This window comes from Uloborus diversus, chromosome 3 (assembly GCF_026930045.1).
Source record: "Uloborus diversus isolate 005 chromosome 3, Udiv.v.3.1, whole genome shotgun sequence".
Taxonomy (NCBI): domain Eukaryota; kingdom Metazoa; phylum Arthropoda; class Arachnida; order Araneae; family Uloboridae; genus Uloborus; species Uloborus diversus.
The window spans coordinates 7459620-7475246 of record NC_072733.1 but is presented as its reverse complement, the minus strand read 5'-3'; the positions used below and the strand labels follow the sequence as shown (position 1 = coordinate 7475246).

Sequence of the window (15627 nt, the reverse complement as noted above, 5' to 3'; positions counted from 1 at the left end):
GCGAAATTTTAAAGCTGTCTGAATTTTCCCTCATTTGAATTTTTGTGTCTATGTGAATTAGAAAATCATCATTTTACAAAATGTCATTAAGTTTAAAACTGATTTTGAAGACAAACGTATTAAAATACAACTGCAAAAGTAAGGTATTTCTTTTATGATACTTAGCACATTATTGGGTATTAATATCAGCGAAGCTATTGCATTCCTTAAAAATTTAGTTAAAAAAATAAAATGCTTAATAATGAGAAAACTGAATATTTTCGGTTTTTGAAACTCGGTGAAAAGTTAACTATACTAACTTTGAAAATTTTACTGATATCAGATTAATTTCCCTACTGCATAAATTGCAACAACATTTAACTTTTATGTTTTTATTAAATAGTTACTAAGATATAAGCCTTCAAAAAAGCAACATTTAGCACTTATGAGAATGCTGGTCAATTTGACCAACTTTCAATCGCATGTAACTATTCAAATAAAAAATATTAAGCAAAAATATTTTTTATATAGGCATAAAATGAATCTGTATACCAAATTTCATAAAAATCTGTTACAATGCGGCCACAACTTTTTTGTGAATTTTGCGCATTTCGTATGGAATGACCCATATACGAAATACAGCCAAAAGTCACGGAAGTGTTTAATAGATGGCTTTCTTCGACCAAATAGCTCAAAAGAGGTTTTGGTTTTTCCTTTTAAAATAGCTCCATTCCGTAAGTAGTGGAAGCATATAGTAGCTGCTTTGGCTCTAAACTGTTGAGGCAAACCGATTCATTTGAAAGTGTCCTAATTGCGTTCTTTAATGTTGAGTTATAGTGTTCTATGACGCTACTTTGTTAACTGGAGGATTTGGTTTTTTTTATTCTTATGCCTTGGTCGTTTAGGTAAATTTCCGTTATCGGATCGGTTTGTTTTTATTTTCTTTCTCGCAAATATCTCTGTAGAAGAATAAATAAACCGAAGACTTTCTTCAAAAATAGTCTATTATTGTGAAAAAATAATCCCCCCCCCCCTCTAAAGGACTCAACTGCTAAGGAACCCATCGCATTTAAATGCAGAAGATCTTACTCGGCTTTGGCTTCAATCACCGTTACAGGTTTAAAAGGAATTCTCCGATTTTTCGCTACAATCTGACATTTTTATTTTTTATATGCAGTGAAAGACAGTGAAGTACAGAATCCCACTTTTAGTATTTATAATATAGTTTTTGTCTCCATCATAAACACGTTGGTGCCAAACTTCCAAGACTCAAAGAGCTCGATGGGCTGTGGTTTAGGAGGAACGATGGTTGAGAAATACACACGACGCACATTAAACTAAGTAATCCTCTTTTTGTACCAATAATTTAAAAGTTGAAATGTAAGGAAATTGACGAGTTCAAGGTTACAAGAGTTTCAAATAATTAAAGTTCTACTGTAGTTCTCGAGCATCTACTTTTCTAAATGAGCATGTCCTTCAAGGCGAATAGAATATGACAAATAATGCATAATAATGTAAAGATTCTACTTTAAATTAAAAAGCTGTAATTTTGACGAGAACGCAACAATGCCAGATCATAAATGAAAAACTGAAAATTTTAAAATATAGCCAAGCACGGCCCGAACTTAAATATTTTGGGAAGGCGAATAATCTCATTTTGTCGAATGGAACTTACATATTTACCGATTAATGAAATACTGGTGCATGCACACATTAAGTACGCACAATTAAATACAATATCTAATGAAGCTTGGGCATTCGAGAATTCAAAAATTGCAACATTACAATTATGTCTCCAAATTTATCGAATCGCCAGACAAAATCTTCCCAATATGGCAATTTTCCCGTGAGAGACTTCCCGTGACCTCCCATCAAGTGTCTTTGAATATAGTTTCTAAAAGTATTTTTATGTTCACAAGTTTCAATGCTCCAAGTGCATTTTTCCTGAAAAAAAAACTTCAATTTCCTGCTGACGCAATAATAAAACTTTTAAAAGACAAGCGTTTTGTATTTGTATCTTAAGATGCTTATTTTTTATCAGGTTTTTTGGAGTGCTTCATTGATGATTTTTTATTATTATTATAGTTTTGATCGATAAGTATGAAAGCTGACTCCAGAATTCAGAGAATTTTTAGTCGTTTAGACATCATAATATTATATTTCCAGAGTGGCAAATTCTTCCGCAAAATATATCAGTAAACATGATATTGTTGCATTTCTCTCGGTCACGTTGTAATTTTATTTATTTACATTTTATTCATAGAATTATGTACAGTACAGTATATAAAAGTTATTGACGCTTCAACGTAAAGTTTATCATTATAATGGTAAAATGCAAACTGTTAAAGAATTTAAAACTTAACAAAAGAAAGAAAAAAAATTACACTAGAAAGAAGTCAATCGCGATACGCTTAAAATTTACTAGAAAACGTAAGGATTTAAATGTTAAGTACTGGTATCTTATGTAGCACAACATATAATTGTAACCAAAGTCTAATGTTCTAATAACTATAAAAACGATCAAGAAAGGTATTGATTTATTTTCAAATCTAATTTGAGTTTCAGAAAATGTTTAAAAATTATCATACGCACAGTAAAGTGTTCAGAATAATAAAAACTTCTAGGATTTCTGCTATAAAGCAATCGCTACAACTTAGCAACTAAAATAAATTGCAAAGTCAACATCAACGAATATTGGGATGCGAATTATGATTTCAAAATGTAATTTTTTTTTACATACATTATTGACGATAAAGAAAACGACATCTTGAGGAAAATGGAATGAATATTATAACTAGCACTTACATTAAATTTGAATTACGGGTGATCAGTCCTGCCTCAGCGCACCCGAAATATCAACAAACATGGCTGATGATACCTTGAATTCATTAGTTTTTCTTTGAAACTTCCTGTATAAAAGGAAACGTCTTTTGCGGAATCTAAAACAGATTTACAGTTTTTCTGTTATTTATCAGAGCAGTATTAAACTGTAGGAGATAACAGTATATTACTATAAAAACAACAATTATTTTTTGCAGTGTGGTAAATTTAAACACTTCTAATTTGGAAAATTTTCTACAATATCAGGATTAACGTTTTCCCTCTCTCCTGCAAAGCAGTGTTCATGTGACTTACGTTGGTCTGGCTCTGAAGTACAGATATTAGAATTCGTTATAGAGCTTTGGCGAGGCAAATTAAAAATACGAATATTTGTTCAGGAGACAAGAAAAATTTTAGACTAGTGACATATTTTTTCCCTCGCACGTTATTTCATTGTTATTTTTTTTTTTAAATCATATCCTTAGATTTTAGTTCCACAGAAATAGAAAGTCACAGTCTCGCCATCTGCCAGAAGTATTGCAAATCTTGGGGGGAAAAAATTACATATCAGCGAATCATTCTGACATAACAGTAGCAATTCGATTCTCCAAAACTTTTTTAAACCGAAACCTCGCTTAACCGACGTTGTTTTCCTTCATTTTAATTTATTTTTTTATTTACTAAGTAGACAATATACCTTTTACGTCACCGTAGGCAACAGTTCCAAGTGCAGGTATCGCAGAATTATGAGGGTATTTCTTTTGCTTTATGATTTTACGTACCGCCAGTAAATTTTGGAACACTGCATAATACTGCCCTGGGAGCATATAAACAATCTTTACTCTGCTAGAAATCATGTAAAAATTTGGAGACAACTGATTGGCTACCACGTGTAAACGTCATCCATCTCTAGTATAGCTTATTTTGCATCGTTTCATTTTGAAACAAGACATGTCTTCTAGACTTTATTTCGTTGGGTGGGAGAGAATTAAAAACATTCAAACGTGAATCCAGAACTTGCAAGGCACGAAATTTGATCAATACGTTGGACGAGGAAAAAACATGGCACACACATTTCAATCGACTGGCCAATCAAGAGTCTCAAAAGTATTACATAGTCCCTAGCTGAGTAAAGGTTGTTTATATGCGCCCTGGGCAGGTAAAGGGTCATTTTTCATATTTTTCATTTTTGACATCTAATGTACGTTAGCTTTATTGTACAATCTTTATTATTTTGTTTCCGCTAAAAAAAAGACGCGAAAAAAAGTCTAATTCCAACATTTTCCTATTGTTAGTACACACATTTTTTGAAATATCTCGAAAATCCATTTCTGCAGATGCTGCCGTTTACCTGCTCACGGCAGAATGCTAGTAGTTCTTAAAATAAAATTACTTTTAGATTAACTTGCTTTTAAACTCAAAGTACTTTAATTTGTAATTATTTTTAACAACGTCTTAAGAGGCAACTTGTATGAGAATTAGGCTGAAATGGGGGGTCAAGATACACACCATTTTTGAGTTTTATGAAATTTGAGTAGTACATTCTTTAAAGATTTCAAAAAATCTTCTAAAAACTTTTCTTGTGACCCTCGGTAATTCCGAAAGTTGGTCCCGACTTAAATGTTTTTCTCAAACCGACATTTTTTAAAAAAGGATTATCTCTGTGCACTGAGCATCAGCAAAAGACATTCTTAAAATTATAGCATTGCAGTACCTAAATTGAACCATGTTGTAAATTTTATGATTCCTGCTCAAAGCAGCCTGGTAGGGTGGCTAAAATTTGACGATAGAAAGGCCATCTTTGATGGTCTAAGACCAAACTAAGGTTGACCTACCATCACGGAGTTCCCTCATAAACTATACTTAAAGATTTAGGTCAAAACATTATAACGGCGATATTATATGGTTGGCTAATCTCCGCAAATATATAGTTTTTTTAAAGCAAAAAGCAGTTCTAAAAATTCCGCATAAGACGCATATTCGGCGCAAAACTCGTCCTTTTTGTTTAGTCAAATATTCTAGTCCAGCTTCGTGTATAGAGCAAAGAATTTTGAGAAGAAAAAAAAAAACAAAATGTTTCCAAAAAAAATTATAAAAAAAAAATCAAAAATAATACCAGGACAATGTTTCAAAGTCTGGCTACAGTCCTTAATTTCGAAAACCTAAACAAATTAACTTTTTTTTCTTTCTGGTAGGCTCAGTTAGTTAAAAATTTATTTTCTTACAATATCCAATTTGAAGCCAAACTCAAATTGAAGTATTTTCACATTATTTATGTATGCAGCGGCGTCAATTAACTGTTTTTTCAATTCCGAGAGATAACTTGCAACTTTAATTTAAATTCAAAATAACATTTATTCCAATGTATTTATCTTTCATTCGGAAGAGCACTCTTATCATTTTTACTCTATCTTTTTTGAGAAGTAACAACATAAAATAGATTCGCGTTTGAGGTAATGACGAAATTAGGAGTGACGAAGTTAGGAGAAGAGCAGACTCTTAACATATGTCGTGGTTCACAAACATTTTTAAATGTGGTTTTGAATAAGAAACGTGAAATGTTTATCTTCTTAAAAGATCCATTAATCAAACGATATATTTGCATATATTTCTGATGGTTTAAGAAACAACTGCGTACTTAAGTTGAAAATGTTAACTTGTTTGTCCTAATTAATGCGTTTTAGCTTGTGAACTTAAAAATCAAACGTATTTTTAAGCTTGTGGTTCAGAAGCTCAGATTGCAATATTAGAAATATCGATACATTTACTATAAATTAAAGTAAATATATCTGAATAAAAATACATCTGAAACTAATATTACATTCACAGAAAAAATTTCTTTTGATACAAATTATTCAAACGCAACTAGCGAAATATTGATCCAATATGTGAAAGTATTCTTTAATATTTGAAAACATACATTAAGCTTTAGAAATATATACATATATATAATACATATTTTGTTTGTTATAATTGTTTGAAATTAAGTTTCACGATCAATAGCAGTAAAGAAAATTTTAAAAAATAAACTTTACTATGTTATTTTACTTAGAAATTTTCACATTATCTGTTAAATATTTTTCAAATGAAAGATACCTTTTAGTAGGAATACCTTTAAATATAATATAAAAACTTAAGAGTAATGAGTTTATAGGCATATTGAACTTTGGTAACTTTGAATATATAGGTAACTTTGAAGTGTTAACTTTTAAAATTTGCATTTTTAGCACACGTATTTAACGATATTTATACTGTTGAAAAGTGGTGATGTAATTAGATGAAATTAAAAAAATGAGTATTTTTTAGGATTTGAATTAAATGTGTTTGAATTTTGCAGTTTGTTTTAGAGAGCAAACGTTAATGCATCTTTAAAGATGGAAGATAAATGTAATTGATATTGACATGCTACAATATATAAATTGAAAATTTAAAAAAAAAATTAATTAACAAAATTAATTGAAAATTTAGAGTAAGTTACGTTTGCAATTGGCGCTATTGAAAGCACTTACAGTATTGATGTGGATAATGCTACTAGCGGAGGTTAAATTTACTCTTTAAAAAAAAAAAAAAAAAAAAACTCCTAACAGCTTTCATGTTTTTCTTTTTTTTTTTTTTTTTTTTCAATAATACTCGTCCTGAGAAAATTGCAGCATGAATCTCTAAGATTCAAAATTTCAAACAATATGGAATTTAGAGCAAAAACAATCTCTAAAAACAGTTACGTTAAACGAAAATCTTGGCATACACATTGCATTTTCTAAAAACATTAGGATGGTGATGGATTGCATTAGCTACCCAGCGTCTCCCAAATTCGTTCATTTGAGAACAGTTAGTGCGTCTAAACATCATTAAAATAAGTTTCTGAGTTCAAGTAAAGACATCTCCCCAAAGCAGTTGCCTTCAATGAAGTACTTTTAATGTAGTTACGATAGGTATCGAGTTCTTTTCAACGTGAAGAATAGGATAATCGTGATTGAAATTTAACTAAGTAGTTAGCATTTTAGCATTTTATGTTGTGGTGGTTCGCGATCATTTTAAATTGAGGCTTCTGTATAATGTATGTTTTGTGAAAAAGAAATTGTCGGTTGAGAAAATAGTAATGGCGGAAAATTTGCATAAATAAACTTTAGTTTCTTCCCTGATGGTCGTTGTAATGGCTGCACATCATCATTACAAAATGAGCCCATTTGTTTTCATTTTAGAAAGCCAATCATTTGCCACTAAGTGTTTATTTATTCAAGAAACTTTTGATTTTTATTTATAATTTAACATTATCATTCTAATATTTTCTTTTAGAGCACCAATGAGTTTTCGAGTACTTGAAATATATTTTCGTTTGAACTCGGAACTTGCGCAGAGGTGTAATAAGGAAGTACATATTTTCAAACAAATAGCCGTTAAGTAAAATGTGTTTCAATGTAATATATATATATATATATATATATATATATATATATATATATATATATATATATATATATATATATATATATATATATATATATATATATATATATATATATATATATATATATATATATATATATATATATATATATATATATATATATATATATATAAATTCCAATGTATTTTTGCGAAGTATGGTGTGTTTTGCATTTGCTGCATATAGTTCTGAAAATGATATTGTGGGAACTTTTGAAAAATAATTTACAATTAAATTCTTGAAAATGTATAAAATCTTAAGCAATAATGCCAAAAAGGCACATTTTCTCAACTAAGTTAAGTGATCAAAATCTTAGCTGAATAAAATAAATAAATAAAGAGCACCGGGGTCCAAACTTTTGAATTTCCAGAATTTCTCAGCCTTTTTTCATTTTTTCAAATTGTAAACATAAGTTCAAAACATTATGTTGAATACCTAAAGCCCTTGAAAGGCTTTTTATAACTCCTACCATGAATTGGCCGTTTTTTTTTTTTTTCAATGTTATTAATATAAAAGTAGCGTGAGTTTAATGGGGGTGGGGGAAAGGGAGGAGTTTCTAATACCACCGCGAAACTGCAAAATTAACATTATCGGACATGGCGAACTTCTAAAAATGTTTCATTCAGATGCATACTGCATATCAATCTCCCTCTTTTATCAATCGGAACATCTTTCAAACCGTCTCTGCACATCAAGGAAGTCATTTTCCTACACAAAAATAAGTAATACACATTTGCTTGAAAAATTACACATGCATTTGTGATTTCTTAAGCAACAAAAAATAGTCGATTCACGTTTTAACTTATTATTTTTAATGACATATGTGAGCTGTCACTTGCGGGGAAAAGGTCTGGTTTTCAGTAGAATGAAAGTCAGTTCCAAATAATTTAAGAAAACAAAATGAATTTATCTCTAACAAAGAGAAGTTTCTGCAATTAAGGATATCAGTTTTGAAGGAACTGTTCTTTTTATTTTTAAAGTTTTTTTTCTTACTTCAAATTTCTAAAAGTTATAGATTTGCATTATTTCATTTTTTTTTTTTTTTTTGGATTTTCTATTCACACTAATACCACGCTAAAGGTCATTAATACATGTAAGTCAGAACACTTTGAAAGTTATACCATAATACGTAAAGTAATCATAAAAAATGAATTATTCCAAGATGTGCATGGTAGTAATATTAAATAAAACATACTTGCATAGTCAAAAAAGTTGTCATAATTTGCAAAGGAAAACAAACGAAATCATTAATGATAATTATGACGTGTAGCTTTTTGTGGATAGTCTATAAGATTTTAAAAAGTAAATAACTTATGTAAAAAAAATATGCTCACTTCCAAAAACTGTGCACAGAAAGAACCATTTTAATTTCCGGAAGTCAATCTGAATTGGCAACATAGAAACTCCAAAACGGACCTGTTTCAAAAACTTATTTTTAACAGTTGACAGCAATTTTTATAGAACATATTTTTTCCAGATCATGCTGTTCGATCACTCTTGGGGATTTCACATCTAAAAAAAGGTTTATCTGACTTTTCTCAGAACTGGTTCGTTCTCAGCCCGGACTATTGTGATGGGTCCTCAAGCCTTAACACCCGCCACTGATGGAGAAGCTGCAATTTGCTGCAGAGGTAGATTGAAAGTTTACCGATCAGTGCTTAACTTTTGGAAATGAGTGTGAAAAAATAAAGCGCAAACAGTTTTATCGGTTGCAAAAATTTAAAAATGAAAAATATATTTTTAATATGTGGTATCAGATAGGATTTTTTTTTTCGACCACGGGAAAACTTGAAAAAAAAAAAAAAAACCTCCAATCTATTGTTATGAAAAAAAAAAAGGAGAGAGAGAATTAGCAGGGTAAATGACTAGTTATGGGGACCCAACCAAACAGTGAATCCTCAAAAAAGCATCTCTTTAGAACACTCATTACACATTTTTTTTCCAAACATAAGTTTTATATATGACTGGAAAAAATGTTCAGCAACCTTCTTTGCATTTTATTTTTTAACGGATTTCTTTCTTAAGTGCTTGACATTGCCATTTCTTATCATCGTATCGCAGTTATATTAGTAAGTCTCATTCCTTAGCTTTTTTTTTCTATTATACCACATCATCTTAATATGTAGACCAAAAATGCATTTTTTAACCTGTCAAAATGTTTCTGCGGACAGCCTCTAAATCCTGAGCTTTCTAAGTCAAAGATACCCAGAAAATCATTTATAGGACTCCAATTAAGTAACCTTTCTGGGGGAGGGCTCCCAACCCCCACAGATTCTAACACGTTACTACCAAAAGTACCCTAAAAGTGTGTTTTTAATATTTCAGTTTTGAAAATTCTCCAAGGAAGATATTTAAATCCCCCCTATTATTTAAGTTTCCAGAGACGGCCTAAAAATGTATTTTAAAAGTATCATTTTTGAAAACTTTCTTGTAGAAGGAGATGGGTAACTTCAACCCAAAAATGACTTCGTACAATTTTAAAACAGGTTTTAGAAAGAGAACCTGAACATCTGCTTTTATTTCCCTTTTGTTACCAAATAAAACCTAACGTAACAGTTTTTGGACTTCAGTTGAAAGAATTTGCGGAGGACAGGCATTTTACTTTAATTTTAGTGACTTTAGGGTATCTCCCTATGTGAAAGCCTACAATTGTGCTTTTCTAACTTCAACGTTGAAAATGGTCCAGAGAAAGACTAACCCTTCTAATTCTCCACTTTCTTGAAGTGTCGAGAACTGCCTTTTCAAGTCTTCAATGACGGAACATTTTTGAAGAAACATAGAGAGGGAGAAAGCCTCCATACCTTTTACTTTCCCTTAATATCACCAAAGCAAACTTGAAATTTGGTCTTTAGACCTTTCCGTGTCCCGCTTCCAAAGCCTAAAGAACCTAAAATTGTATTCAGTCTCGAAAAAAAATTCAATCGGGAACATCTTACTTTTTCCTAACATAGTCTAAAACTGCGGTTTAAAGAATTTAATGTTGAAAATTTTCCGAAGAGAAAGAACCCACGAAACGTTCCTATTAACTAACATTATTAAAGATAGGCAAAATTTGCATTTTTGAGAAAAGAAAAAAAACCATGAGGAGCCCCCGACTCCATAACGTTACCAGCTTTACATTCAAAACATGAAAAATAATTTTTTGGCATATTGTACTTACAATTTAAAACTGTTATTTATGCAAAGATAAAAATATTTTTTTTTCCAAAAAATTTGATCCGGATGAACGAGGGCCGGATAATCGAAGTTCTACTCTAATTTCATATACATAAAAAATACATTTGTCAACTACATAGTAGTATGTAGTTGCATAGTAGTATGTAGTTCACTACATTTGTAATGAAATAGCTGTAGTTATGGTTTAATACATCTGTAACGTAACGAAGTACACTGACCTCAAAAAGTTAAGGTACAACATGTTTTTAGAAGTTCACCATTAAAAAAATGGCAGTAACAATAAAATACATCGTTTGCATGAGCGATAATAACGAACTTTACATCCATTTCTGAATAAAAAGTTGCTAACACTTTTATTTCATAGAAAAGAACATATTTTTACGAGTGAGAAAAAATATGCAAATATCGGGCTTTCGTACTTTTGTGTGTAAGTTGTGTTAATTTTCAACTATTGATTGCAGCTTCGATGACAATAGGCGATAGAGTTTAGAAAATGTCTCAGAGATGTCGTTTTCCCGATTCATTAAGGTGGAGGGCTGTTGGATGGAAAGGGGATTGTCGCAAGCTGATTCTGCTAGGCGTTTCAATGTGTCTCGTAGTGTTGCTCAGTGACTTTAGGATTTTGATTCTGGACACGAAGATTCTGTGTCCGGAAGACCCGTTCCAGTCCGACCACGAGCTACAACACTTGCAGAAGACCGTTTTCTAGTTCTTTCGGCCCTAAAGAGAAGAACCAGTACTGTGCCGCAGCTTGTTGCAAACCGCTTTGTAGCAACAGGAAGAAGAATCTCAGCTACTATACGGTGGGAAATCGTCTTCATAATGCAAGTCTCTATGCAAGATGACCAGTTGTGTGTGTTCCCCTAAACGGAACACAGCAAAAGATCCGCTTATCCTGGGAAAGGAAACATGTTTTCTGGACCCAGCAGCATTGGGCTTCTGGGTTCACAGACGTCCAGATTTACATTGGAGAGTGGTTCAGGGCGTCTACTGATCAACTGGAGCAGCGCAATTAATACGATCAATCCAAAACTGTTGAAAGACCACAGTTATAGAAGTGGTGGAATTATGGTTTGGGCAGGGATCTCTCGCTCGGTGGTCACACTGACCTGCATGTGTTCCATGCCGGGCCGCGCTTTCCCTATGTGCAAGGTCGTGTGACGCACGAGGGCGCCAGAGTGAAAAAGGCGCCGAGCGCTGTTGGGGTATTGGGGAAAACTTAAATTTCTTTAACAAAGTAATCTTTTGAATTAAAAATTTTCAGTAGAAATAGCTATCTGATCTGCTACTCCCCCCCCCGCCCGTCCTATTTCTTTTCTTTTTCCCTCATTATTTTGCTTTTTTCTAGCTTTCTGAAATTTAGAAAGTCTTCCAAAGGCTACTCCTCTGAATATCCTTCTCTCCCCTCCCCCGCCACAAAAACAAAATTTAACAACACAGCACAAAATTTAAAGGGAAAGCCCCCTACCAAACAACGTCGCTTGAAACTGCGTTCGAAAATCACCCAAAATTGCGTTGTTGGAGCTTCAATTTCGAAAGATTGCCAGCCCTAATGTTACTAAATATGGTCTTACAATCGCGTTTTTTAAACTTCAATTTCAGAAAATATTCGGGCAAGGTTCCTCTGAACGGCTTTCTTTTAATTAGGTTTTTTAAACATGACTTAAGAAAAATTTAAGTGGAATAGCCTCTGAACCTATCTTACTAATATCTTAGAATATTGCTTAAGGTTTTATGACTTAAATTTTGAAAAATAATCCAGGGGGGAGTTCCACAATCCCCTTCTCGTAAAATCTTCAAAGTTGTCTACAATGTCGTTTTTGAAAGTTAAATTTCGAAAAATTGGAGGGGAGTAAAGATAAATTGATTTCTATACATTTTTCAAAAGAAAAAACAAAGATCGGGGAGAGTTACCAGAGTTACATCGCTTATTCCAACGTGAATATATATGGCCTCTAGTCACGTTAGCTTCAACTTCTACAAATTTCCCCTCGTGGCCTTTTCCCCCATTGCACCACCACAGACCATCTAAAATTGCCTTTTCAAGATTAAAAGTTTCAAATTTTTTTCGGACCCCTCCGGAAACTCCGGACCCTCTTTTTAAAGGGGAATTTTTTTCACTGTGCCCCCCCCTAAACTATTTTCTAGTTGCGCATCTGCTTCTTTTGTCATGTTTTGATAGGTATAAAAATTTTATCAATTCTTCATCACTTAGAGATTCTAGATATTCAAAGTGGCGTTAACTTGAGAGTTAAAATATTATCTTTTTCCGAAACGCATTATTAGCATATCATAAGAGGAGCTGCTGAACTCGAAATAATTTCGAGATACGAAGTAAAATCGTACACCATATTCCAAATTTGAACATTCACACAGTATTTTTTGAATAAATTAAATGCTAAACTTATTGTTTTCCACTTTATTTTTGTCTACAAAACCTCATTCCATGTGTTTACTATATTTTCCTCGAACGCCAGTGCATAAGGGCGCTCAGAAGACATTTGTACTACGGCGCCGATCTGGCTTGGCGCGGGTCTGGTTCCATGGAGGAACTCTGACTGGTCTGAGACATCGGGATGAAATCCTTGAGCCATATGTCCGCCTATATGTTGGTGCTATTGGTAATGACTGCATTCTGGTGGATTATAATGCACTACCTCACCGAGCTCGGATTTTTGAGGAGTATCTTGAGGATCAAGGTGTGGGACGAATGGAATAGTCAGCTCGATCTCCAGACCTGGATCCAATAGAACATCTTTGGGACTATCTTAGCAGACAGGTTGATGCTTTAAATCCTCGTCCCAGGTCGTTACATGAGCTGGAACAAGGCATCCTCTATGTCTGGTCTTCGCTTCTGATTCCGGTGTCCGACAACTTAATAAACAACATGGAAAATCTATGCCGTCAGTGAATTCAAGTTAGAGGGGGACACATAACTTATTAGAATCAATGTCCTCCAAGTGAAACGATACCTCTGGGGGTGCCAGCACCAGGTAGCTATTAGCTCCTGGACTAGTTCTAAATTCTCATTAACTGTTCGATCCGGTGATGGTGCTGCCATCTACCGGTATATAAAATAATGGAGGCAAGGCACTTAGTATGCAGCCCTCGACATAAATACAGTTGTAGTCAGATCTGACTCGGAATCGGAACTTATTAGAACTCATTTTTGTATTGTTTCTCTGACATTTTACTACATAACACTGTGATGTTCTGTTTTCTTCAAGAATGGACTTTTACGCAAAGATTGCTTTTTTTTTGTTATAAATCGTTTTTGCTATACACTTATACAAATCCCTATGATGCATTCAATAAAAAAAAACCATTTAATGCATATATCCTCCAAATTTCTTGTTTCTAAATTCATTCATTTGCAAATTAGACGCAAAAAAACAGTTGTAGCTTAACTTATTGAGGCCAGTGTAGTTTGTCTTTGTGTAAGAAGTTTCTACTGCAACTTGAAAAAAAAAAGTTTTTCAGCTGTGCTAATTATAATTCTTAAACCGCTGCACCTGTTCTCTGTGAATAGGAGAGCTCCCTGTCTGGAAAAACTTATTTTTTTTTTCAAATTTTATATATTGTTTTATGCTGTCGTATGCCTAAACAGAACACCATTTCATACAAACAAGTGCAAAACGTATTCAAATACAATTAGAGAAATAAGTTGAATTTATAAGCAAATTAACTTCATACTCTATGCCGTTTTCTAAGTTTCTGGAAATTTAAAAAAAAATATTCACCGTTCCCTGAATTAAGCGAGTTATAACGGACAAGTTTTTTCCCTTAATCTCTTTCGTATAACAGATGCTGCCATCTAGTGTCTCATGAAACGATTTCATGAAAAAGTTTCATTTACACTTTTATAACAACTTTGAACAAGAATCTAAGTTTCGATTGATTTCTTTCTAACGAAAAAAATTCGTCTTTGAAACCAGTATAATTTTTTTGATAGATTTACAGTGATGGACAAAATTATAGACTCAATTTCTTTTTATTTTGTTCCAATTACAACATGACTCAGTTTAAATTATTTTCATTGAAGTAAAGATGAATAGTTGAAGAAATAGTTCTAAAATTAGTACATCTTATCAGTTAAATTAAAAAATTCATAAAATTAGAAAATTTGCAAATTTAATATTTTATCATTACGTGAAATCTGGACAAAAGTATAAACTCAAAGGTTTTTTGAAAGTTTCGTTCAAAAATGTTAATTTAACGCAATAGAATGAATAAATGTTGCCATCAGTGATTGCTAAAAGTTTTGTTTTTGGAAATTTATGAGAAACATAGAAATGCACCGCTGGACAAAATTATAGACTCATTTTTTTTTTTCATTTTTTCAATCATAATTTAACTCAGTTAAAAAAAAATGTTCCAGTAAAGATAAATAACTCTTTCAGCATGGTAAAGCAGGAGTGGCATTTCGTAATGGAAGATAGAACGCTGAAGATTACCAATTAATACTGGAAGATCGTCTCTTACCTTTTGCTCATCTGATTCCTGTACATTTTTTTAATTAAATGCACATACATCAGAAAATCGCGTTTTAGAACACTATTAAAAATTAGAGTACTGAACAACGTGAACTGTGACCCTTATGTCGAGAAGAACTTGTGATCAAAATTTCTTAAATCCCCCTCCCCCCCCCCCCGAACAGGACTAAATTCGCATGTGAGCTCACAGGAGCTCAGCTCCCGCACATCTTCTCCAATAGACGCGAATTTTTGTAATTGGTAGAATTCAGGATATTTCTAAATAAAAATAAGTTTTGATGACTCATACAATTGCTTAGAAATTACATCCTGCAGCGGCGAGTAGTCGAGAACGAACACTGGAGTTTGTTTGTTTTGAATTTCAATGGACATGGAAATACATTTTAATGGAATTTGCAGGCTTGATTGGTAATCTGGAACAAGTACTTGACTTTTTCGACTTGAGTGACAGTAGGCGTAGATATTTATAGTCTTATTCGAATGAAAAGTACTAAAAGTTTGGGGGAAGAAGTCTTAAAATCAGGGTTATAGTCGAGGTACAACTTTCATCTACTTTATAAGATTTTTACAATTATCCACCCACTTTTTGAACTTTAAACCCGAGTGTCTCTTCCCCCCCTCCCCCCTTTGTATTAATACTTTGTTTCCGTAAACGTCTTTTTTTTTTTTTTTTTTTTTTTGACAGGACCACATCACTGTGTGTTAGTAGCT

The 15627-nt window shown here is 32.5% G+C and overlaps 1 protein-coding gene across 1 annotated transcript in view; it reads right to left on the bottom strand.

Moving 5' to 3' along the window:
* Positions 1-7833: 7833 nt before the first annotated feature.
* The window catches only part of LOC129218204 (uncharacterized), a 33961-nt gene continuing 26167 nt past the window's right edge, over positions 7834-15627 (bottom strand). The window contains exon 2 of the mRNA XM_054852420.1: positions 7834-7954. Coding sequence (XP_054708395.1) covers positions 7834-7954 — 121 coding nt within the window. The remainder of the gene's footprint in view (positions 7955-15627) is intronic.